Source organism: Poecilia mexicana, unplaced genomic scaffold (genome assembly GCF_051168715.1).
Source record: "Poecilia mexicana isolate PSO_F unplaced genomic scaffold, ASM5116871v1 scaffold_21, whole genome shotgun sequence".
In the NCBI taxonomy this organism is placed as follows: domain Eukaryota; kingdom Metazoa; phylum Chordata; class Actinopteri; order Cyprinodontiformes; family Poeciliidae; genus Poecilia; species Poecilia mexicana.
The window spans coordinates 15,581,126-15,607,565 of NW_028263390.1; the positions used below are offsets into that span (position 1 = coordinate 15,581,126).

General features: G+C 39.5%; 1 protein-coding gene across 1 annotated transcript in view; it reads right to left on the bottom strand.

The window, feature by feature from the left end:
- The window catches only part of LOC106920676 (glutamate receptor ionotropic, kainate 2), a 56,323-nt gene that overhangs the window by 8,210 nt on the left and 21,673 nt on the right, over positions 1–26,440 (bottom strand). Inside the window, exons 6-13 of the mRNA XM_014991831.2 lie at positions 15,680–15,823; positions 14,752–14,859; positions 14,509–14,622; positions 14,179–14,385; positions 11,456–11,679; positions 6,444–6,562; positions 3,899–4,116; positions 2,804–3,029 (exon numbers count right to left, since the gene is read on the bottom strand). Coding sequence (XP_014847317.2) covers positions 2,804–3,029; positions 3,899–4,116; positions 6,444–6,562; positions 11,456–11,679; positions 14,179–14,385; positions 14,509–14,622; positions 14,752–14,859; positions 15,680–15,823 — 1,360 coding nt within the window. The remainder of the gene's footprint in view (positions 1–2,803; positions 3,030–3,898; positions 4,117–6,443; positions 6,563–11,455; positions 11,680–14,178; positions 14,386–14,508; positions 14,623–14,751; positions 14,860–15,679; positions 15,824–26,440) is intronic.

The window sequence follows — 26,440 nt, forward strand, 5'->3', positions numbered from 1 at the left end:
CTTCCCGTTTACAGCTCTCAAAGCCTATTAGTCTATTTTCGTGATTACAATCTCATGCATAATGAAGCATGGTTTTACATCTCCATTTTAGACACTCGGCTCCGCGGATTACAAGCCGTGACTAAAAACAAATGTGTCTTTTTTTTTAATAATAAATTATTTTTAAAAACATGAAAACGTTCTGTGCGAAACTCAAGGGAAATTAATAAAATATGGCTCCAGGTAGCTGGTAGCATCACTTTGTTTGTCACCCTGATACAGTTTAGCCTGTCAGCTCCTTTTTACTAATTCCCCTGCTGTCTCATCTATCATTTATCCATCATCATCCATCATCCTTTCATCTTCAGTCTCTGTGTTTACACTGACAAGAAAGTGTTGGAACAAAACAGAATATAACACTTTGTACCACTGAAGTTTTTTTTTTGTTTTTTTTTGCAGCAAATTTATGATCTTTTCTTTTCCCCCCCCCGCCCCTCAGATGCTTAGCCTCACTTGTATGCATTCCGCACTCTGGAGCAAGCACAGGTCTCAAAACACATTCGTGTATATGCATGGGAGCTTGCATGTGAGAAGCATTTCTCCACTTCATTTAAAGATGAGAGATCCATCGAGTCTCCGAGTCCCCAGGTTCTGGCTCCTCTCATATTTCAAATGATTAATGATGGCCTAACAAAGCAGGCCTTGGATAAATGCTAATAGGATGGGTCCTTGGAGAGGGGGATACGGAGAGCGGGATCTGGGCAAATGGAAAAGCGTTGTTCCCGACACTCTGTGCATACACAGCTACCTAACAGATATTCAACACCCGAGGACATCCATCATTCTTACCACTGTCTGGCCTCAAGCATTAATAGGATCACAGTTTAAGTCGATAGCGCAGAAGATGACGCATTTCTGTTTTTTTTTTTTGGGGGGGGGGAGAGAAAAAAAAAGACGTTTGAAAGCTTTGAGAAGCAGCAAAAGGTTAAGATGTAATACGGGAGCTGCTTTTGTCTTAAAGCTGCAAGAGCTTTTAAGTTGATGTAACAGCTGAGGTTTTCATAGATTGTGGAGGAAAGAAACGAGGACAAAGGCACGGTTCAAAAGAAGAAAAGGAGGAAATAACTTCTATTCTTCAGTTGAACTAATAAAGACATTAACTATCTCACAACCGCTGAGGAAACATTCTGATGGCTGTAATTTGCCTATTGAGGAATGAATAGCAGAGTAAGAGGCAGAACTGTGTTAGTGGTCAGTAATTGCTTTGAGATTGAACGTTTTGATTATTAACTTTTATGCATTGTAGACCGATTTGATTTTATCCCTACACTGCATCGCCACATGAAGAAAAAAAAAGACGACTGAATCCATCTTCTGGTTCAATATGTCCATCTCAAGGGCGTCACTGTAAATATTTCTGCACTTACACAGCCACAATGGGGATATATTTCATTGCATCTCTTTAGCTTTCCCATCACCACGGCGATCACTGCATCCCTGCAGATTCATAACTGGCCTAGACTCAAAGACATAAGTCAGACCCAGATGTGGCCAGCCAAGAATGATTCTCTCTGGTTTGATGGCTTTCGTATCGCTGATGATAGGCGCCGCTACTGCAGCTGGTAAAAGTGTCCTCTGTGGCCTTGTCGTGACCACTTTAACCTCTGTGATGCTGGTCCTGGATGAATTTACAGCTTCTGGCTAGCGTTCTCGGGATGTTATGGCTTTAATGTGTGTGTGCTACTGGGCTCTAGTTGTCTGGTAACAAAAAGTATATTTTGAAAGATGGACTTCCTCTGTTTTATTGCAGAACACAAACTGGCTCAAACCGGCAACTGAAACACTCATTTTAATCTTCTTCTTAAGTGCTCTTTGTTATCAAATGATCAAATTTGCAAAAGAGATTAATGCGTCTTGTCAGCCAGTCATGCTCCAGGATCTATTTCACAATTTTCTCACCTAACAACCACAAACGCTTGTTTCATATCTAAGTTATAACCAACGCAAAAATAATGCATAAAGGAAAAAAAAAATAGCTCAGGCTCAGTCACAGTTGAGGAAGGAAGTCTGTTATGGGGTGCCGTTTGTAAAGTTACACAATAAAAAACAACAACAACAACAACAACAAAAAACAGCAATAATTTGCCTTATTCCACCTGTTACAGAGAAAGAAAAAGAAGGGTGTTCACTTTTCAAAGGCATATTTTCACCATGTTATGTGTACATTTATATCAGAGTACCAAATTAAATATTCAACTAACCCTAAAATAAATCAGAAATAAATTTACAAACTAAATATTTAGCTTTCAAATTAAATATTTAGTTAGTTAGCTAAATGTTTAGCTCCCAACTAAATGTTGAAGTCCGAGATAAAAATGTAGCCTGAAAGCTACATATTTACTTTCCATACTAAATATTTAGCTCTGAGGTGAATATTTATCTTGTTAACTAAATATCTAGCTAGCTAAATATTTAGCTAGCGAGGTAGCAAGCTAAATAAATATTTAGGTCCATGCTAAATATTTAGCAAATAAGCAAATTGGCTTGTTGATAAGCGAAAGTGTAGTACCAAAATAAAAGCTGGGTTTTGACAGATAAACTCCGCCGCTGCCAGGACTGAATCGTTGCTCCAGTAACATATTTTTTCAGCGATTCTGTATCTCTCGACATGTCCAACTTGTTAGATGAAAACACAGGACGTGCCATATTTAAAATCTGCGTTACATCTCCTTCCAATTCACAATCATGCTCTACTTTGAAACAAAACACGTAGCAGGTGCAAAACGGTCAAAAGAAACAGGATGTAAGGTTTCAGGTGATTTACCCATAGGTGTTCCAACTCCATACGCTTTGGAGTCTATGAGGCCTCCGATCTGTGTGAGGTTGCAGTTGCGCTGGGTGACAAACTCAATAGTGGTGGACTCCATAAGGAAAGCATAATCAGAGGTCAAAACGCGTTGGATGCCCTCCTCCACACTCTTCACCATCACAGACTGCCTCCTGCTGTTCATGAACTCCCACATCTTATCATACGTAGAGATCTTTGTCTTCTGCAAAAAGAAAAAAAAAAGAAAAGAGGAGAAAGGTCGTCACAATCTGATCTCTTGATGTGTTTTAAGACGGATGAGAAACATTATTCTATCCAAGTATTTTTTGTGGAAAAACAACAGAAATTTTTCATTAACTCTTATTAGACAAAACACATAGCTTTTTTGTTGTCCTGTATTTAAAAGTTAGAAAATAAGTATGATTGGTAAAAAAAATAAATAAATAAAAAATCGTCGCCTTGTTTAATATTATGTGTGGCACATCCAGGAAATATTCAGGCTTTTATTTTTGATTGATGCCAATTATCTCCATATGGCGCTGTGTTAATTAAACGCTGAGCTGCTTATAAGACTGAATATCAATGCAACATGTTAGTTGACAGTCAGGTGCAATTAATTACCATATTATTGAAAAGTTTATTTCTTGAGCAACTTAACTATAAGTAAAACGCATCATAGATTACACACGTGGATGCTTTATGTTTCAAGACCTTTATTTCTGTAATTTTTTAAATTATTTTCTGCATACAGGTAATGAAAACATGACTTAAGCATGACGTGCTGCTGCACTGCATTTACTTTGAGTTGAAACAAGAATATGGGAACGACATCACACCATTATAGAAAACTACAGAAAACTAAAATGGCCGATTTTCATGACAGCTACAAGACATTAGCAAAGCTTTCATGAATGACACATTCTGTTGGTACTGAGCAACCAACAAAGTTTGGCTTTGTTTAATAAGTGCAAAGGTTAGAAAAGATAAACAAACCCAAAAAACTGGTGAAAGAGGCAAAAGCACCACGACCTTTCAACCCTGTATTGACTAAAACAGTGACGCCACGATACCGCCGAAGTAACGAAACCCTACCTTGAAGAATGTCATGGTGGCACCGTCCTCCACCAGTCCGTACAAGATTTTCGTTTGCTTAGCCAGGTCGTCGGCGGAGTCTATCGGCGACTCCATTCGCTCCACAGTGAGGAAAGCAGCTAAGTTGGCTGTGTATGACGAAATGATGATGAGGGTAAAAAACCACCAGATGCCTCCGACTATTCGAGTTGACAGGGCCTTGGGCATGAGCTCTGAGCCTGAGGTGAGGGGAAGTGGCAGGAATGAGTATCATGCTTCAAAACATGTTTGTCTCATTTACGGTACTAATCTTCTCATCATCATGTAAAAAAAAAACAAAACAAAAAAAAAAAACACACGACTGTATCAATTAAACTTGCTTTGAGAACTCCCGAGTTATTTTTATTTTGTTTTAGCTCGAGTACGTCTGCAACTGGTTTCAACAGTGTATATCACTCAAGGGACCTCTGAACACCAGACGATTTCAAACACTTCAAACAAGCTAAATTATCTAGAAGCGAATCCTTTAATTAATTCAAGAGAAAGCCAAAAGTACTGTCTAATACGTCTGCTGGGAGGAGAGTGTTTGCATAAATCAACGATTTCAAATCAAACACAGTCGGTATCGATTGTTCGGAACAGTGTAGAGAGGCGAGAGCCAGAGAGTCATGCACCCAAGGTAACCTCACATCCTGACTCCACACCCCGCTGAGCTCAAGGTGCTGAGAGGCCATTGGCAAGAGAAGAGGAGGCTGGATATTGGCAGTTGTGTAATCACAGGCTTGTAAATCTCCAAAGTATTAAGGTTAGAGCTGCCGTCACATAAACGGTGTGTTTTAAGTTTTCCGCCGAGCTGGGCCAAAACACACACCATAAATTATTCAATAAAACTTTAGAGATAAGAGAAAGAAAAAAAAAAACACTTGCAGCAATTGAACTAAGCTCCAGGATTTCAAGGATTGGTGGAAAGAGCAGATGGAAACTGTAACGTCGGAGCCTTTGTAAATTAATTGAGTGTAAAACAGAGACATAAAAACAAAAGCTTTTAAGAACGTGTGAAATGTGCTCTACTGTTTCTTTGATGTGACATGAAAGATTTATTTTTTCTTTTCTTTTTTTTTTTGCTCTGAAAATCAAGTGGCAGAAAATATATTTCCAAGTGATTCAGGCCTTCGGTTGCTTTGCCAATTTGATTCTGAACGACAACATCTAATTTTGGAGTTTACTTTATGGAGAGCGGACATTAAATTTGATGGTGTCGTCACTCTACATCTGTTACCTTTCGTGATTTATTGTAAAAGAAACCATTACGTGCCACCTAAGTCCTAATATTGAGTTTATAGAACTCGGTATATTTCTTGATGTCTCCCCCCGCCCCACTGTTCTGTTGTTTGCTCAGATGCTGCAAATAAATAAATAAATAAATAAAAATCCAGCATTGGAAATTATTTGGACAAAAAAAAAAGTTATGGTAGAATGTGTGCCACATATTGAACAGTCTTAAAGTTTGGCATGAAGAAAAAAAACATTGAAGTATGCTGCATTTTTCAATAGTTTACATCGGGTAGACAACATAATTTTGCACAAAAGGAACCCCATTACTATAGTATCCCAAAATTAAATCCAGTTCCAACAGCCTTCAGTGGTCACTTAATTACACCTCTTTATGATTTCACCTCTGCATTTAATACAGCAGTCCTGTAAAGGTGTAAGAGGCTTGTTGTAGGACATTAGAGAACAGATAAATCAGCTGTGAGAGGACAGCTGGACAGAGATGTACAGCGCTAACAACAGTTACAACATGAGAACTGTAAATGGTAAGAGCATGACAAAATTACAAATCTAACTAAACCTAAACTAACAGGCTAAGTAAAGTACCAATTAGGCTCATAACAGCTCTGGGGGTGGAAGAATTTGTTGACATGACAACTATAAGTAATATCCTCTCCAAATCTGACCTTTATGAAAAATTTAAGCAAATAAGGAGTTAAGTTCCAAAAGCAGTTTGCCGGGAAAAAAACATCAAATACATCATTAAAAGCAGTTAGCTTTTAATGAGCAAAGCTCAGTTAGGCTGAGCTTGAGCTACTTTGCAGAGAATAGGTAAAAAAAAAAATCAGTCTCCAAATGTGCAAGGTTTGATCAGAGCCAAAGGTGGTTGTCTACAAAGTACTGACTTGAGCACTGAACACGCGTTTGAAACTTTTATTTGTTGACATAAAATGTGAAAAACATTTTATGTTTTTCCACGTTTACGCCCCACAATTATCTACAATTTTGTGCAGATTGTAAAATATCAAAGGTTTATTGATAGCAACCCCTTTACTCTGGCACCCTCTAATTTTACTCCAATTTTGCCACAAAATATACATTTTGTGACAAAAATGTATATTATATTATTTCAAAACGTAGTTTTTGTCTGTGTTTACAAAAAAAGCTGCCAAGCGTCCTTTGACGTCTCTTTCTTTTGCGAGTGGCCTTTCAAAGCGTCCAGCCCTCAAGGACAGCGGGGCGCAGAGAGCTTCAGCTCCCCAGAGCAACTGTTGCCACAGGCTGAGGCAAATACCTTGCTGCATGAGAGCCCCGACTCCGAACCAGAAACTATTGAGCAGTGTGAAATTGTTTTCCACTACATCGGAGTCTGGGTTGCATGGATGCGGGTTGTACCACTCATACGGGCTAAACCTACAGGAGAAAGAGCAGAAAGACATACCAGTCAGTAATAAAGAGCACAGAACACTGAATTCCCTGATGCAAATCAATGAGAAAATAATACTTTGAAGCAACGGGAATAAAAGAATTGGAAATGTCTATTTATTTTTTGCTCTTAGGAAACAGCGTTCCTGCACAAAAGAAGGAAAATCATTCTTGTTTTCATTGAAATCAACAGATCGGCATAATGAAATGCCATCGGATTCTTGTGGAACAGATCAATATGCTGAAATAACACTGTCACTGATGATAATGTCCCAGCGCATGATGATATTGGCCATCATCGCCGCTAACCTTACTCCGGAGGATTTAAATGTTTCCTCAGCAGCTGCAGTCACCGTTTGTCTGCAGATACAATGTGTTCCTCTCTTTCTTCCTCTCACAACAGAGATCTCATGTGTTCTTCCAAGCAGCTTGTTCTTGTTCTCTCAGCCCCACCCCCCTATGTCCCCCCAACCCTCGATGCTCTCATTCTCTTTTCATTCTAACCAACTGTTTTTGTTTTTTTTCCCTCTCTTTACCCCCCAGGGCTTTGCTTCCCCTATGAACCTCCCCCTTTTACCCCCATTCATCTGCTGCCTGTCTTGGCAGATTGTTGGTGTCTCCGGGTCACTTGTGGACATTTCCCATTTATTATCCTAACCAAAAGTGGCATGGCATTAGCACAAGGTGATTGGGTTAGTGTTAAGCATGGGGAACTGATTGAGTTTGTGCTGAAGTGGTTGATAGAGAGAACATTGCTTATGCAGAGTCAAGGGGTCCGTCAGGTAATGCTGTTGAGGAGCTTTTTCTGCAACTTAGTGCATGCTAATAAGCCTGTGGCCATGTCTTAAAGGCTTAGACTGTTTAGAAAAGTGATGCCAATTTGTCAGCTGTGGCTTTTAGAGATGCAGGAGGAAAGACACATTGCTTGGATTGTTTGGACGGCTTGTCTGGGCGAAGATACTTAATGACAGAACGGCATATCAAGCAGCTTAACTCAAAACTGGCTTTTACGAAATCTTGCATGTATAAAAGGGTGACAGAATAAGGTAAAGATAGGGGCGGTGATATGGATTCGCTCTCTATGTATGTACATATAAAGTGCAAGAAGCATTTTGCATTTTGTTGTGAAATTACAGACTTTGCGACAGATACGTGTGACCGGCCAACATAAAACAACATATAATTATAAAGTGGAAGGGGAACGCAATGCTTTTTGCGTTGGAAATGAATACTCCACATCATCCTTGCACACGCTGGCCTCTCGGTGAACAACGGTGTTTTGCTGTGGGAATGCTTTTCTTTCATCAGAGAAAACTAAGCTGTTCTGTGTTGATGGGAATAGTGATGGAGCAAAATTCAGGGTAATCTCGAAAAAAAAAAACAAAAAAAAAACTGTAAGAGGCTGAAAAAGACTTGAGACTGGGGAGGAAATTCATCATCCAGAAAGAAAGTGACTCTGAACTCAGCCAGAGCTTCTATAAAGTAGTAAAATCAAAGCATTTTCATATGACCTAGAGAATGACCCAGTCAACTTCAAGATCAAAATCAAGGATCTTTGGCTCGACTTGAATATCAATGTTTGCAGATGTCCTCCACTCAGTTTGACTAAGTCTAAGCTATTTTGCAAAGAAGAATGCACTGAATTTTAGTCTGTAGATGTGCAAACACGCGGTCGTAATTGAAGTAAACAGTGGCTGACAAAGGAAGGCTCAATGCGTATGCCTGATGTGTCAAACCGTCCAGATTTTTACTCACAAAACTTTTTGAAAAAACGTGTACAATTTTCCTTTCGCCTCCTCGTTGTGCGTTACTCTCTATTGATTTATTTAAAAAAAAACAAAAAAAACGAATCCCTACAAAACATACAGGACTTTATAAAGGTGGCGAAACGTGAAAAGGATCAATGAGCATGGATATGTTTTTTTAAAAAACGCCGCATGAAGGCCGGAGTGCTTGTGCATTAGTTTGATATTTAAGGAAAGCAGTGTGTAACACATCCTCAGGTGAATCAAAATGTCAATGCAGGACGTGACCGGACTGTGTCAGCAATAACAGTCTGTCCACAATTACAAAGTGAGGGATATTATGGAGGGGTTGCAGTGCATAAACCTCTCATTACACAGATGAGTGCACATTTAAGACTTCAGTGGTGCAAAAAAAAAAAAAAAAACACAGGTGATGGTCTGCAGAGATGTGGAGGGAAGAAAAAGTGATTATTCCCGGTGAGTCATCTTTCACTGGGAGGAGGGAAAGGGAACTTGAATGCTTGATGCTTTGAGAGCATAATGCTGGCATGGTTTGCTTTTACTTGTCCCTTTAGAGGAAAGTACCCCCACAAATCAATAATGTTTATGTAACCTGGTGAAATTTTTCAGTCTTATTGGATTTCCATTTTTCTAAACATTTTTTTTTTTCTTTGGCTCTAAAAGACTTTATTCATGCAAACATGTCGCTGCAGGCTGTTTGTTGCATTGTGTGTCTGACAAACAAATCCCAAATCTGGAAATCAGTGATGAAACAAAGCGAAAGGCTATTGCGTAAAAACTGTGGATGCAAATGCAGACATGTCATTTGATGTTACTTTCATCTTTTTCTTTAATCATGCTTGGCTTATTAGCTACCCGATTTTAGATGCATTTTGAATGCAGCAACATTTCTGAGATGTTGCCCTTCCTTGGCAGCTTTTTGCATTTCTGTCCCCTTGAGAATCATTTGTGTGGACATGGCGGTGATGACACACTATAATTCTTCCTGTCAACACCATCAGGAAGCCTGATTTACTGGAATGTCAATGAGCTCCGTCTCCTTGGAACCACAGGCAACGGTAATGACACAATGGCCTTGTGCAGCTAAGTGGGTTTCAATTTGTTTGCCTGCACATGCTGTTTTCCTCCTCTTTCTCCTTCTTCCGTTCACTGACTCATTCCTGTTGCTGCGAGAACCTTTATAGCCGCGCAGGTTCCGCAGAAGCGCCTGCGCGTTCGCGTCGACCGACGCCGTCGTCACATCCATCTCGCAGTCAAACAGTTATGTGGCTCTTCACAGTTATTACTTATAATGTGAAGCTGCAGCCCGAGGCAGACCGAGGGCGACGCAAGATGTATGCAGACGGCAAGGTTGCGGGGTGTAGATCTATAAAATGCACACTTGATTGGATTGTGTTTGTGTCTGTCAGTGTCTACATGTGTATTCTGAACGTGCGACGGCGGCTCTGTACGACCTTTGCCTGTGGCTGGCCTGTATTCCTGCAGAGCAGCATCGTGCACACCAATCAGGGGGCGGGGGGTCGGAGGGGTGTGGAGTGGATGTGGTACAGGCAGACGTAAGGTCACCTCCTCAGAATCAGCTCATGGGACATGTCGAATTGCAAGCTGAATCTTAAGAGAACTGTTCCCCGTCTTATTTTTTTCCCCCCTTTCTTTTCACCTGTCCTAACTATATTAGCACAAAACACGCTCCCTCCATTACCTTCCTGTTGGATTCAATTTCTCGCACTGGGCTTATAGATTTGTTGTCTTTCCCACCTCGCGCCAAGTGTAAATGTTGTCTTGGTGGGGGTCTTAGAAACTGCAGGCACCTGAAGCTTGCTGCAAAGACGTCCGGAAAGCGCTTTAAAAAAATAAAAAAATAAAATAAAAGCTGCAAAAAAACACAGTAAGTCGCACAAACGTGTAATAAATCGTTTTCAGTCATCCATTCTTCAGGAAGGTGAGGTCATGTTTTGTCTTGCCAATTTTGTGATCTGAGAGAACGTTATTTATTTTGTAAGTAAATAATAGCACTGATCAATTCAGCCGCAAACAGAGGTGGAAGAAACCACTGAGCGAAATGTGTTTTTTTCCCCCTTTTCTTTCTTTTTTTATTTTTTTATTCTTGAGCTTTGAAATGAGATAGCTTACTTAGTCAAGAAAAATGTGTGAGTAAATTGAGTCAAAGACACAAATCCCCAGTGAGATTGAGGTGTTTAGTGTTTTATTGTGCAAAACTGGGACTTCATAAGCTCACTCCACTCACTCTATTTGCAGGGGATTAAAGAAAATAATATACCCTGCTTTTGGGGGGATTGTTTAATCAATCTGGCGGCTGTGCAATCAATACCACAATTATGAGAAAACCAACTCAGCGAACTGTAGAGAACACTGTATTTCAGATCTGACTGCATATTTATAGTCCGGTGGAAATAACCAGGTACATTTTTGCATGACTGATGTGGTATGGGATGAACATAACGCATAGCATAAGCAGAGAAAAAGAAGGTGGTAATTTCATGAAACTACAGAGGGCTTGTTTTATTTGAACCAGAATACATTTTTACAGTAATTTTATGGTAATTACTTACCCTGACCAACTGCAGAAACAAATGCTCGTAATTTGCATATTCTGAACTAACTTAGGTGACAGTTGCTGCTTTCCTCTCGTGTGATCATTTTGCCGGTAACATTCACTGAGATATGCATTAAACCCAAACCTCTCAGGATGAAAGGAGAAGAGCCCTAGGGTTAACACACATCACACTGCATCAGCTATGCATCAGGAATTTAAGTGTGAGAGGTTCATCAAGATAGCGTAAAGAACCGTCCTCCAACACATTTCTTGCCCTTGATCAGGAGATATGGCAGCTGCATTCACAGTAGCAGCGTTTGTGCAAAGGCACCTTGCACGACATGAGCTCCATTCACAGACCACACTAGTGTAGGTCTTAGTGTATTTAAGGCAAATAATTTGTCCTCAAATATCTTTTATCGTAACTACAGATAAAAAAAAAAAAGGCATTTTCCTGTTCCAGGACAAAGCAACACCTGTATGTCAGGATAAAAGCCAGACAGGTTGACGGGAAGAAAATTGGTAGGAGGGATAAAATCGGAGGGATTGACATGTTACCTGGCTATGACAAACAGCACACAACTGACACCCAAGCAAGCCAGCAGAATATACATCCAGATATCCGGTGAGAGCGGGTTGAGGAAAGAGAAGACCCCTGGATTGGTGCCGTTGGGCTTGCGGTATAGGATACTTATCCCCAGAGTCATGAAGGGCTTTGAGAAGTCAATGACCTTCTCCCTGACGTAGGTGATGGCCAGAGGAGCAACAGCAAGGTCTGCTTTCTGCAATCAGAAAGTAGAGTTAGCTTCGTTGGGGGGAGGGGGGAGGAATACATGACACATAATAGATATAGACAGACAAACAATGGAACAATCAATCTAATGACCAACTGAATAACTGCCCAATTGATCAACCAACCAAGAAACCATTAGACCGGCCAATCAACAGGCAAGGAAAGAAATCAACAGTGCAATCAGTCAACTGAATGGACAAACTGGCACCAGAACAATCAACCAACCAAACAAACAAACAGACCAAAATTTAGGTAATTCATCAAACAACTATAAACGACTCTCCAAACAGCCAGCCAACTAACAAATAACCAAATAAATAGTAAATGAATATTATTAATATCATTGCATAAATAATGACTGATTTCCATCAGTTAGACCTGACCTTACAATGAAGAAGAAAATAACCAATGTAAGAAAAAAAAATGAAACTGGCATTGATAGTGCTTCAGCTAAACACAGATTTTCTGGAAATTACAGGTATTACGTCTAATCCTTCTTATGTTGCGCCAAAGGTGAGTCACAGAGGCAACAGTCTTTGCTGTAGATTAATGTGTGACAAATTAACCTTGTGTCCCCTCTGAACATAACATTAGACCCTTGGGCTCCTGCTTAGCACTTGTGCCTGAGTATTTTTACATAATCCTTCCTAGAATTATTTAATTTTGTACAGCAGCGGTGTGTACCCCCATTTAGTTTTGAGTTCTTACTCAAGACGCTCTTTGATGTTGTGGTTGGCACTGACTTCTTCTCCTCATGGCTATCATTGCTCAGATAATAAAAAAGAACACCAGCTTGTATTTTGTACAAGCGTTGCGGGATATTTTTTATAATCTACTCAAATTATTCCAATAGTTTACACCGACAGTAGGCAGGCACTTAGTTTCCATGACACTCTGATCACGTGTGGCTATCGTTAAGGTGTAAAAAAAAAAAAAAAAACAAAAAAAAAACATCCCGCATGATGGAAGATGTTTTTTAGATATTTTGAATTGAAAGGGTTATTTTCATAAAGCCACAATCTGCGTCATATTGACTTTGTTCATAATTAGCTTGGAGATTGAATAAAATGTACATATTAATACCTTTTACTGATTTAAGTTGCTTTAAGATTTTATTTGTTTTAGAACATCAAAGACTAGATTAAATTATCCAAAGACTTGATTCTGCCTATTGTAAATAATCTATAAATACTGTATGCAGTTACTGACTTAAATGATCTAAACTTAACTGTCCACATTGTTTACTTGTTAATACCGTTAGCAAATTAGGCAATCACAAGGGAGCAACTCTATTTAGGTATCTAGACATGATAAAAATGACCTGATGAACTATGCAGTTTCAGAATGGGGAATCAGGGAAAATTAAGTGACTTTAAATGGGGCATGGTTGTTTGTTCTTAGTTTTGCAGAAGCTGCTGAATTACTGGGATTTTCACGCACAACCGTCTGTCAGATTTACAGACAATAATCTGAAAAAGATAAATATCCGGCAACAGTTATGCTGTGTTGTCAGTTATGTTGTCAAACATGCCTTTTTTTTTTGATGTGAGCTACAGCAGGAGAAAACAACGCTGGGTGCCACTCCCGTCAGCTAACAACCAGAAACTGAGGCTACAAAACGCACACAGGCTGCTGTCTGGTCTGACAAGTCTTGATTTCAGCTGCAACATTCAGGTGACGTGACATTAGAGTGGTGTATTGGAAAGAGTTTGGGGCCGCTTAATACTAACTCAATACTTTTAAAGTTCAGAAGCCTACCAGAGTAATAACGCTGGCCATGTCCAACCCTGTACGCCCATCTCCTCATGGCTGTTTCCCGCAGGATAACGCGCCATCTCACAAAATCCTGAATTCTTGAACATTGACAATGAGTTCCCCCATACTCCAGTGGTCTCCACAGTCACTAAATCTCAATTAAACAGAGCACTTTTGGGATGCGGTGGAACGGAAGAGTTGCATAATGGATGTGCAGCTAACAAATCTACGGCAACTGTGTGACGCTGTCATTCCGATGAGGGGCGAAATCTCTGAAAAGAGTTTCGGAAACATTGTTGAATCTACGAAACAAAGCATGAAGGCAGTTCTGAAGGGAGAAAAAAAAAATGGTCCAAATTGGTATCAGCAAGGTGGACTTAATGAAATGACTGGTAAGTGTAAATCATGTGTAATAAAACCTGACACTTCAGAACAGCTGATTTTACAACTCTGTGGTTTTGAAAGAGCTAAGGTGACGTGGATTTATTGTTAATTGATTCAGTCGTTAATTCACTAAAGCTGTCTAAGTTTCTGGGTTTGTATCACAGATATTCGCAGCACACAAATAAAAGCAGTAGGACTGGAGTGTAATCTCATTTTGAAGACATGCTGTGTTTTCAAATGAGGTTTTTTAGAAAAGATGAGCTCAAGTCTCAGAGAAGGGGCAACAACAACACACCTGGGCTTTCAGCAGAAATACGCATGCACATCGCCTTTGTGAATGTCGACTCACGTGGTCCATGAGCTCCCGCACCATGCCGTTCCACTGGCCCGTACCCTCGTCCAGCGATCCATACTTCCCGTCTTCCACTAATCGCACCTCGTAGCGAAACCCGAGGATCCCGGAGAGTTCCCTCAACAGGTCAATACAGTACCCCTCAAAGCGGTCGTTCCCATATAGAGGCTTGTCCGATTTCTTGAACATCACATACGGCTCCTCCTGTCAGGAAAACACATGCTGGTGTAGAAATCAGAGGGTTTTTTTGTTTGTTTGTCTTTTTTGCTCAGCTGACATATTTCTATACTGTAAGTGTGTAGTGCTTGTGTGTTTTCTCTCGTTTACCAGAATGGTGGATACGCGCAGGGATTTGTTTGCCAGGGAGTCAGTGATGTTGGATGTCTTGCTTTTGTGAGTCTCTGTCATATTTAGACCGCTGGGAGGATCCCACGTTCCAATCTGTTCAAACAGTTTAGTGTCAAGTTCACATCACCTTTTGTGACTTCAAAGCAGCAAGAAACAACATTTTGTTTTTAGCCAAAGCATCAGACATCACTCGGCATCAACGGCGCCAAATTAAGGACACACCTTTTCCAGCCCATCCTCCTTCAGGCTGATGACGTCCAGATCAAAATCTGTTCGGAGCCCATTGGTCTTGTTGAACAGAACGCGTCCCGTCAAACCATCCCAGTGAGCCTGGAAAGCAGAAATATGCTGAAGTCTCACAGCTTCACAATAGCCTTTCTCGAGAAAAAAAATAAAAATAAATTATTTTTTTCTTCTAAACTTAACATTTTTCTCTACTAATTTCTAATTCCAGCTGGCTCTCCCCTTCATCATAACAAGAAACAATAAAGCAGCAAGAACAGAGACAGGTTTGACAGGTAAGAGTTCATTATGCATGTGGTTCATTGGGCTTGAAGTTTAACATCAAAGCCGTTTGGAGGAACAGACGGGCGTTGAGAGCGACGGGAGAAGCAGGATGAGGTGTGGATGCGGGGTTTGGAGGGGCGGGTGGGAGGTTGTTGTGGTGGTAGAAGCACCGGCTGCACAACAATGGCTCATTGTGAAAATTACCTGCAATGATACCATCCGCAGAATGAAAGAGCTTTGTAGAACAAAGCAAATGGCTGACCCTGACCAGAGTTAAGGAGACGGCAAGGCTTTGATAAAAACACAGGAGGAGATAAGCGCAGAGAAAATGCAGGGGTAAAGAGAATGAAACATCCCTAAAATAATTGTTATTGTGAGTAAAGCACTGTTTTCTTTGGATTCCATTTTCGAAAAAGATTGCAGAGGGTGTCAAGGTTGGGAATTGTTGGAGATGTTTACGTCCGTTTGATTATGATGATCACCACGAGGGACAACAAGACAAAATGTTTTCGATAGAACAACAAAAAAAAAAAAAGGACGCCGAAATTGTTAAGTGAAGAGTAACACAGCACGAAGCAAACGCATGCAACAAAAGAGCGAGCTCCAAAGTCCAGCCCATGTGAAAGCGATGGCCCGTTTTTACCTCTTTGATAAGGTTTATGAAACGACCTCCAAAGCGCCACGGCTTGTGGCGATTACACTGCAGAGAGCTGACGGTGATTTGCTGCGACTGCTGCACTGCCACCGCCACCACATGCACGGCGTCGTACATCAGAGCTGCGTCCGTCTGCAAACAAGAAGGTAACATTATCAGACGTTTTTACAAGACCTGTTGACACCTCCGTCTGAATGACCTTCCTTCTCCTCGTCTCATCACTTGCGGAGGGAGCATAAGAAACTATTTAAAGTCTTCTGTGCCTCTCTCCACTTGCGGGAAACTTAAATCAGGATTATCACCAGCAGTAAATGCCCTGAACAAATGGCACTGTGTCTTAGCCTGTTAGTAAAAATATCCGACCAGTGTCTGAGGCAATCAGAAACCTCTGCTAGACAGAGTCTTTCAGTGGAAGGCGGGCCTGTCAGTGTAAAGACTAATGGGGCCTGATGGGTGTGCCTATTTTCCACAGAAACCCGCCACCAGTGGAGACAAGACCGTTTTTGACAGGCTCACTCTGCATGCAGGTACAGAAAATGGAAAATAAAATGACTGGGATGCACACTGGATTACGTAACTCAATTACACGATGCAGGGCATTATTTTTTTATCAAAAATTTCCACAATAAGTCAGGTTATAGCCACAAAATGTACGTATCTTTTTGTCATTTCTTGCAATAGAGCAACACAAAGTGATGCATAAATGAAGGAAAAGGATACCTGCTTTTTTTTTTTTTTTTTTTTTTTTACAAATAAAACCATATAAGCTGCGTAGAGCTTTGATTTCAGTCAACCCGAATCTTCACTTTGAAGGACTATTTTCAGCTGCACGTCTTCCAGTAATAGCTCTGTCAGGTTTGCACATCTAAAAGATCATTTTGTCCATCTCGTGATTGAAGATGTCGGTCCATGTAAGTCTTTTCAAATGACTGTTGAGGTTTCTGTTTAGAACTCATTCTAATAAAATAACACAGTTTGATCTAAACCAGTTTATTCTAACTATGTTTGGGGTTGTAGAACAGCTGCAGGCCTCCTGGAGGACTGCTCTGTGTCTAGCCCCATCAATATTCCCATCGTATTCCCCATTGGATGATGCTGCCACTAATAAGTCTCACAGTGCGCATCGTGTGCTTGGACTGACTGTATCCACCACATGTTATGACTAACATATAGATTAAAACGTTTACCGTCGGTTTCATCTGACTAGAGAATCCTTTTTCTCATGTTTGCTGTGCCAACCTCATGGCTTAAGGCAAACTTTCTTCAATTCCTTCGTCTTTCAGCAATAGCTTCCGTCTCATCAATTATTCATAAAAGCCAGATTTGTAGTTTCCTATCAATAGATTCTCCCATCTGAGCAGTGAATCTTTACAGCTCTTCCACAAACCTCTGTAAGAGAACATCTGTATTTATACCGAGAAAAAATTACTTCAGCGGGACTGAATCCAGACGCATCACAGAGTTTTCAACTTTTTTTTTTTTATTTGTAACACATCTGAACACGCATCACTCCCGTTTCGCTTCACAATCACGCACTATTTTGTTCTGAATCCCACTAGGGCGCACGGTGCTTGTGATTGCAACTTGACTTGTCCACCAGAGCCTCCACATAACTCTGGAAATAAGTCATAAGACCTGTAAATTCTCTAGCCTACTCTGACATGCTGGGATTTCTCTTAACTGCTTCAGCAGGCACACACACGAGTTCCCTGCATGCTATCTGTCCACTCAGTTTGAGACACTCCGCATTTACTCTAGTCAGGTCAGCTCAGGTCCGTTTTACATGGTCCCACGCAGGCTGAGATACACTGCGCTGATCATATTTGACAATTCCTTGATGACTAACTTGCAAGGTGATGTGAAAAATTCCTCCAAGGACTACAACTATTCGGTATTTGTCGTTCCTGTCAGAGATGGTGAGCAGGGTTGCAGCTCATCTCATGTCGGTTCCCCGCGGGATCTATTTTTACATGGAGCAGGAAAGGGATATATGAAGGCTTCCAGCAGGGCAAAATTATACTCTATATGGCTTTTTCAAGCCTTATTAATGGTTACAGGGTAATTACTGAAATCAGTCTTGCACCGAACAGCTTGAGACAATGATAATTTGATTACATTCGAGCATATAAAAAAAAGAAGGTGGATTTATTTATTTATTTATTTTTTCTTCCCCTCTGCTTTTAGAGGTGGTAGCTGCTGATGTAAAAGGCAGTAAATAATGGCATAAATCTCTGAACTGCTCAATCCACCACTGCTTTGCAGGGGAAGAGAAGGGCTAATGTCTGCTTCCTCCTTGTATCGGCGAGCAGTGTGTCAATGTGGCGATCATGACAAAAGCTGATTATGAAAACAGTCTGTAATTTCAGTGCTCTATTTATTGGATGAAGGGGAGCTTAGCACGCGGTCTCCAAATAATATTTTCTCAACTAATAGGGAAGTTTGTTATGGAGTTATCTTTCAATTACCGAGTTATTTAAAGTCAAGTTGGTGGATTAAATTCTGTGTGTGTGTGTGTGTGTGTCCTACAGCTAAAAGTCTGTAAAGATAAAGACAGTAATATTCACATGCTATTAGAAAAGTACATGTTTCCCCGTCAGTCTATTTATTTCACAGATTTAATGAATATAATTAATTCTTTTGCCTGTCTCTTATGCTTTTGTTAGCCACAATCTTGATTTTCTCCTTTCAGCAATAATCAGTTTAATTTCTCTTTCGTCTGCCGTCAACTGTATGCCCTGAATTTTCAGTTAATCAGCCTGGCTCTAAATTTATTCAGGAGGAGGGGAAAAAAAAAAAAAAAAACACTTCTGGGAATAAATATCTGACAGCTTGTTTGACAGAAAAACAGATACAGTCTGAAAGTTCAGCCTGGAAGTTTATATTTAGTTTACTTTTGATTCTGAAATATGCCTGAGTCTGAAATCCAGCTGGATTGCTTTAAGCGCAGCCTTGATATGTGACAGCAGGCTGACAATTCATTTTATGAAAGCTTAAAAGACCAACTTTAACTTCTTCTGCGCTGCTTTTTTTTCTTCTCCATGAAGTTCTTTACTCTACTGTGTAAATGAGTCCTCGTATAAAAAAAATAAATAAATAACAGGAAAATAAATGACTTTGATTTTTGTCTCTTTTGCGGTAAAAATACAATCACTTTTGGTGTTTGTATCATAATACCGTATTTATTTATATATTTTTTGCTGACTTAGATGAGACCTTGCTGTAATTTAATGCTGTTTTTTTTTCTTTTGTTCTTCAAAAATAGCATAAAAGACAGATAGGGGGCAAGGAATTGATACAAATCACTAAATCACAACAGTGAAACCACAATGGCACAGGGTGAATAGTACTGATGCTCAGGTGCTGTTTGCTCAGTACGCATACTGTACAGTTCATATACCGTCATGTGGAAAAAATGAAAAGCCATCCTATAAAAGTTTGTGTGTTTTTGAAACCCGCATCAATCGTAGCATTTCAAAATAGTCTTAAAAAAGAAAGATTTAAATGAGGGAAAGTATTTTAAGTTGCCATGATGGAAACGTTGTTATTCAACATTACTAAGGTATATCTGGATATTTGCCACGATCAAATACCAGACATTTAGTCTGATGTGCTCTTTGACTGTCGAAGAGCAACCTTACCTCAAAAGCAGACTGCAAGAGGCTGAAAGAAGACTAAACGTCAAAATAATCATTTAAGTCTGAAAGAAAACATGCGCTAGAATATTGTATTTAGGTATGATTTATCTCCACTAAAGTTCCCGGCTCACTGATTACTCCAATCTTCTTTGCAATGGGATTTATTTGTTGTAATGTTAATCAATGCTAACAAAATAATAAGATGGTGAAGCCCTCGCTCTATTGTAAAGATCTGAAACAATAAAATAACACGCTAAAGCACATCGCATGCCTCTGGGTTATTTTGGTACAAACAATTAAAAGTGCAAATTGAATTCCTGAAATTCTGACAACATTGCACATGTGTGGCAGCCATGCTGGATATTGAACTGTAACAGTAGTAAGTGTCTCCAGGACTTCCAACATCCTGTGTCAAAATTTTGACTTCAGTCGACATTCTATTTGGATTTTCCTGACTTGGAATCTGGAGATTCCAGCTTCACAGAACACATCAAACACACCTTTGGAGAATATTGAGTGTTTCAAACCGCAATAATATATGACGCTGGAGCTTGCCGTACCCTCTGCTTTCTCCCAGCTGCTTCTGCCTGAAACTTTTGTGCACTGATGATTAAAAACAAGCTTCTGAGTGTTCAGCCTTCTGCAGGTTGTCACTGTGGACAGCTTTGGATGGCATCTTCATCTACTCATTTTCCCCGCTCCTGGATGGGGGGCTATGGGGGGACTGTAGCTAATTTATTCATCATCTGACAGCATGTAGCCCCGGGTGACATCAGTATAAATGCATATATCATTACAACCCAAATGTATTATCATCTTGGCTTTACTGAATATTTTTAAAGGCAGCATGTTCTCTTGACAGTAGCAGTCTGGTCCCAAAAATCTATTCGGCAGACTGCCAAAAGGATTGATCCCAATCTGTGAGACGAAGCGCAAAATGTATGATGCATAACCACCCCTACTGCATCCAGTGGAGCTAAAGTGTAGTGTCTCTGCTTAAAAGGTCAGAGGTGTTATGAAAGTAAGAATGTCAAGAGACCTACATTATGCTAGAAAGATTATTTAGTGGTCAGATTAATTAATTTAACATATTTTTTTCTAATTTAATATGATAAAAATGTGCTTGACATTGCTGAATATATTGTATAGAGGAGCATTATTAGTCATTTGAAGTTGCTAACACTTTCTGTACAAAATGAAAAAAAAAAAAAAACTGAACTAAAACAGCAAACCAAGAAAGACAGCAGCTAAAAAAAAAAAAAAAAAAAAATTCACATTTCCCAGTAAAATTTATCAGCTGCGTGGAGATGAAGATCATTACAAGTAATCCCTCTCATAATGACACTCAATGCACTGTTTGAATAGATGGCATGAAATGAATCTAAGGAAACCCATAAGGGAAAAAAAAAAAAAGAAAGATTGAGGAACTTCCGTTAGAGACTTTGCGAGGAGTCATATGTCTAAAAGCGCTCTGGAAATGGCTCATAAAGTGCAACCACAACAGTTTGCTAGCAGCAGTGTAAAAATGTTTTATCTGTGCACTGTAGAAGATGGGACTTTGTTTACGATCACATAAAAATTGATCAGATGCATCCTTTTGTTTGCAGGCGGGATATTGGCTGTGCCACATTATAAATACAGATCTGAAAGCAACTGTGTTTGCCAAAATAATCCACCGATTCCACCACGGGCCTCTTTGTTTGACCAATTTAATTCAGTCTTTTCTCCTACTCATTCAGACTTCTCTCTTCCTAGAAATTGTTCTATCCTCCCATCTTTTAACTTTACATGGCTGTGATACATCAAATTTGAGCGTGGGTTTCCAATTATTTTTAAGGCAGGGATCTTTTTTTTTTTTTTCTTTTTTCCCCACTTTGGAGCCGAACAATCGCTCGCAAATCCCTATTTGCTGGAAACAAAAAGAGACTGGCATCAAGTGGAAGCGAAGATCAAGGGAGGAAAAAAAAGATGAAATGATGGCTCACCGCTTTGGCAGATTGCTTTCAATTTAAAAACAATTCAAGAGCTATCTTGATATTTATTACAGAGCCAAGCAAAGATCCTCTGGGGCATTTTAAGTGCTTTAAGTGGAATCAATTTTGCACCTTCGGGACACTCAGAAAAGGGAAAAGGTCTCAAAGAAGATACCCAGAACCTTCGCATCCTCGCCTCCTCTGTCTCTCCCCACCTTTCGACATCCTCCTCGAGTCCCTGCCATCTGGAATTGCAAAACCTCTCTTGGCTCAGTAAATATACCAGTCCTGAAGTCATTTCCTTCCTGCAACAACTCACTTTCCCTCTTTCCCCTTTTATTCCTTTGTTCTTCTTTGCATTTTCTCCCTCTCATAAAAGCAATACGTGAGAGGCATGCAAATACTCACGTGCAAAAACCAATTAGCAAGATGTGTATGCACCGTGAAACGCTTGGAAAGAAAAAAAACAAACATGATCACTCGGAGACACGGTGACGAACCCCCCAACTTGCAAGCTTCCCATCGGCGTACCTCATTTGCTGTCATTGCTTGCCGTTTCCTCATTTAGAACAGGTGAGCCCCTCTCTACTGCAGGAAGCTCTTGTATGCCAGTGTCTGTGTGCGTGTGTGTGTTTACACAGATATATTCATTTCTGCAGCATAAGTATTCACACCACTTCTCCATCTGCGCACATTTCCATATGATAATGCAGCACCCTGAAAAGCGACATCTCCCTCTCTCCTTACCTCCTTCCAAACAGCTGTCCTCTTCCAGGCTTTCCTCTACATAATAAATAAACAAACACACTCAAATACCTGGCCCGGTGGTGGGGCCTGCACTGCTGCCACTGATGTGTGATGGAATTCCACTGTTCATACATATCATATACATATGATTAATGCTAATGTAATTAGCATGAGCCTGTTATTCACCATGCATCACCGGGTTCCAGCTACAAGGCACAGGCAAAGCCACAGCAACACATGAACTGGCAAGCCGAGGCGTTTACCACAAAGAAAAAAATAAAAATAAAAAATAAAACGCAACAAAAATCCTGGCAGCGCTGCCATCAGCAACAGAGTCACAGTGTCAGCGGGAGAGAGAGAGAAAGTCTTTGTTTTAGTGGAACTGAAGTCGCTCTACCCTCAGATCACATACGGACCCATGGGGTTTGATGATTTGATTGAAGAGGGAGGTAATTATTCATTTCATTCCGGAGTTTGTATGGATTTGTGCTGCTTCATCGAGCGCACAGTAAAAGTATTGCAGGGGAAAAAATAATGTCTTTTTTTTTTTTTATGTTCAGGAGGCAAAATATTTCAGCAAACGTTTAAACGAAGCTGCACACACATTTATTTTTCACCCCTGGCAACGGTATGTTAAAAGCCTTAAAATGAATTCAGCTTTTATTAGAAAAGCATAATCTCACACTAACTATTTTTGAAAAATCTAATCTGTAATACAAGTGCATTTATTCAGTGGGGAAAGATGTCATGCCTTTATATATAACAATAAAACAACTGTAGGCACAATTAGTGGTATTCCTGTAGTCTAAAGAGCATTTATGTAGTTTTCTTCTATAAGATTTCAAAGTATATTTTGCTTTTTTTTTTTTTTCTTTAAGAATTGATGGTGGTTCAAAAAATTGTGACACTAGAACGTTTGCTTATTTATTCATAGAGGATTTTTATCCCCACATTTTTTTTTCACTCAAACTCTAGAAGGATCCAACCATTTTTACAGAGTGATATTATTACTCAATGTCCTCTTACATTTATATATTTATCATGAGTGCAAAAAATGTGGCCAGACATTTTATTAGTAACATGCCAAGGTTAAAGCCTGCTGCTCATAATGGGACACCAGTGAGAAATATCTAGACTTTATCACTGCTGACCAGGAAGGTAATTGGAAGTAAAGTTAATAAATTAAAGTGAACTCGGCGAGGACGAAGATTTATTATGTACCCGATCTCATTACCAGGAGTGACAATTTTGAAGAAATATATTCATTTGGCTAATACTGATTTGTTTGATAAAACCCACAAAGACCAATATCTGTCTGTCCAAAAGCAAATCAGAAGCCAGCTGTTACGTTATTATCTGCAATAACAAGGCTGAGATGAAATACAGCTTAGGGAGGTGTCTGATTGCGCCCTTATTCATTCAGCATGATGGCGACAGACGTACAGCCAGAGTCATAAATAACTGCTCTAGCGTCAACTGCGGGATAAACAAAGAGTGCGTAAACAGATGCTATGGCTCTGACGGCGCCCTCATCTCAACATGTATGAGTCAGGCTGGGACAGACACTGAAACAGAGCATGAACTGTTGGGATGATGGAGCGTCGACTCTGGGTCCGACAAGTCAGGCCGAAGCAAAAGTGCCTCAAAATGTAATACCATAAAGAGTCATTCGGGGCGCGTGATCCTAAACGTGTTTGGGTTAAATGCCTAAGTGTCCCTTCCTTTACACAATACCTAATCAGTATTTTTTCTCAAACATTGTTTTAAACATTTTTTTTTTAATTCTTTATAATAGACTGATTTACAGCAAATGATCCTCCTTAGACTTCCCACCTGAAGACAGTCAAAAACCATGCTGCAAACACTGATCATTTCCTCTTCAAAACACGTTTTAGCTGACTAAAATGACAAAACAAAACAAAAACAATACAAGCAAACAAAAAAAAAAAAATCATAGTTATTTATTGCACAGTCGCTCCGGTTTCCTTATAGCTTAAAAATAGCTTAATAAAATTACCCTTTTTCAGATTAGTAGTTGATTACAAAAATTTTCTGCAAATTTAATGACAAGCTTTTGATTTTATTCAACCCTTTCAATCAGCTGGGTTCCAGTGCGTACAAGTGCCATCTGTCAACAGAAACCACTATGAAAGCAAAGGCATCCATAATGTGCAGTACAGTAGTTGTTGTTTTTTCTCCCCATCAGCTACATTTAAGGTTTAATTTCTTAATTATTTTTAATGAATCATTGAGATACTTTTATGTAATGAAACAGAACGGCTTTGGGCACATTATCCGTTTTATATTTTCGAAAATGATTAGAATATTTATTTTTTTAACTTAGCATCATAAAGCAGCATTTATTGATCTTTTATTTTTAGCCGTGTTTATTATTGTTACTCTATGTTTTTTTGTTGTTTAGATATTTACGTTATGTGAACCTTGGCACATGCTTTCGATCCAGGTAAACATATTTTTCTTCTTGTTGTGGATGTGCATTTTTATGTAGAATAATTTTCAGAATAATGTGCCGTGGTTTTAAAAAACCCCCACCAAACTCATGCAGTTTGTGGTGCGTTCTGCTGTGTTGGGTTTGCAATCTGATAAATACCATCCGATTTTAAATGGGCCTTACATGAAAATCCTTTATAAACGTTTTTGCCTGACAGCATCATAACTAATATCACACTTTGCATGAATTACAAATGCATTTAATTTTAAGACTACCACATCATTCAATACTACTTTTCCCTCTCCGGTTGCTTTGAACAGCCTTCGTTTTTTATTCAGTGAACTTAAAAAAAAAAACAGTTGAGGGATACGCTGTTGATATATTTCAGCAATTACATGGATGATACTTCCCCTGCTGTTTTTTTGTTGGTCTTGCATAAACAAATAAAACAATATTTATGCTAATAGATACCGCTATCGCCATTTCTTATAAGTACTACAACAAAATAAATCTATCCACAACCTTAGAACGTATTTATCACATAATGGTGGAGGCGTATCAGTCTGAGGCAGCAAAATGAAGAAAGAAGCTGTAACATTGCAATTATATAATAAATATTATGTATGTGAAATCATTACCCTTGCAGAGTAATTAAAAACATAGCAAAAAAATAATAATCAAGTAATAGCCATGTTGGTTTTACTGCTTATAAATTAGCTATTTAGTATAAGGCTCTCATATTTCAGTTTATACTGAGCAAATAAAATCTGAAATTAACTACTGGGAGTGTTTTAAGGATGCTGTTTCTGTTGGTGAAAACACTGATGGTCATAAAATGATGCTCATATGACTCAGGTTTATCCTTTCCAAAATACCAGAAACTGATTAAAAAAACAATTTTTATGGTATTTAATGTGATTATTTTGAAATCATCTTTGCTTTTCTTGTGTGTGTGTCTGAGAAGTCTGCACAGACTTGGATTGCTGCCATAAATCTGGTGCCAAAGACCTTGAATAAGAAAAACTGAGTCTGCATTGACAAAGTCTAAGAAGGACAATGAAAAAAAAAAAAAAAAAAAACGAAGGCTGAAAAAACACTGAGATGAGACATATGTGATTTATGGGTCATTTTATATCTGTCTTAGGTCTCCTAGTGGAAAATGGAGAACAGGCGGTGTCAGATCACTTCAGCGGAAAAAAAAAAAAAAAAGCCCTGGAGTGAGATTCAGCCATTTTTTCTCTCTCCTTCACTCTCTTCCTCTCACTCTCTTCCTTCCTGACTTTTCCAACTCTGTCTATCTCTTGCCTCTTTGCTCAATGTGTTCTGCTGGGGTTCCTCCTCCCATCAGCCTTACATCCCTTTTGTTGATTCTCTGCCTTCGCCAGCTGCTCTCCACAGTATTTCACAGAACTGTGCGCCAGCATTGCTCAAAGTGGGGGGATAAATGGCAGGATTTGTCGTTCCTCCTTCACTTTTCTTTCTGTGCAGAAATGTAAACGTTTTTGTACCGCCACTTCCCCATGCTGCGGCACCAGAGGAGTTCAGCTACGTCTAATAAAGATTTTGACACTTCTTGGTTATAGATTCATCAGGATAGTAGACGGATTTATTTGGCAGGCTCATTCATGGCTTCACTCTAGATTTAACCTCTTTTTAATGAGGGATAAAAGACCATAGAGTAGATTTTTTTTTTTTTAGCTTTAAAAGGTCCGGTGGGAGAAAAAGCTCTTAGATGTTCGCGCACATAGATCAGCTGAGTAATACAGTACCGTCAACAAAAACTAAGTGAGCAGCGAAACCTCAATTTTGATCATGGAAATGTGCTCTAACTTTACTGAAATGACCTTTTTGTTGGAGAATAACTTCTTTGATCACTGGTTGTTCATATTTGTGTGTCTTTGGTGTGTGTGTGTGTGTGTGTGTGTGCTGCCCTGTAGCTTAG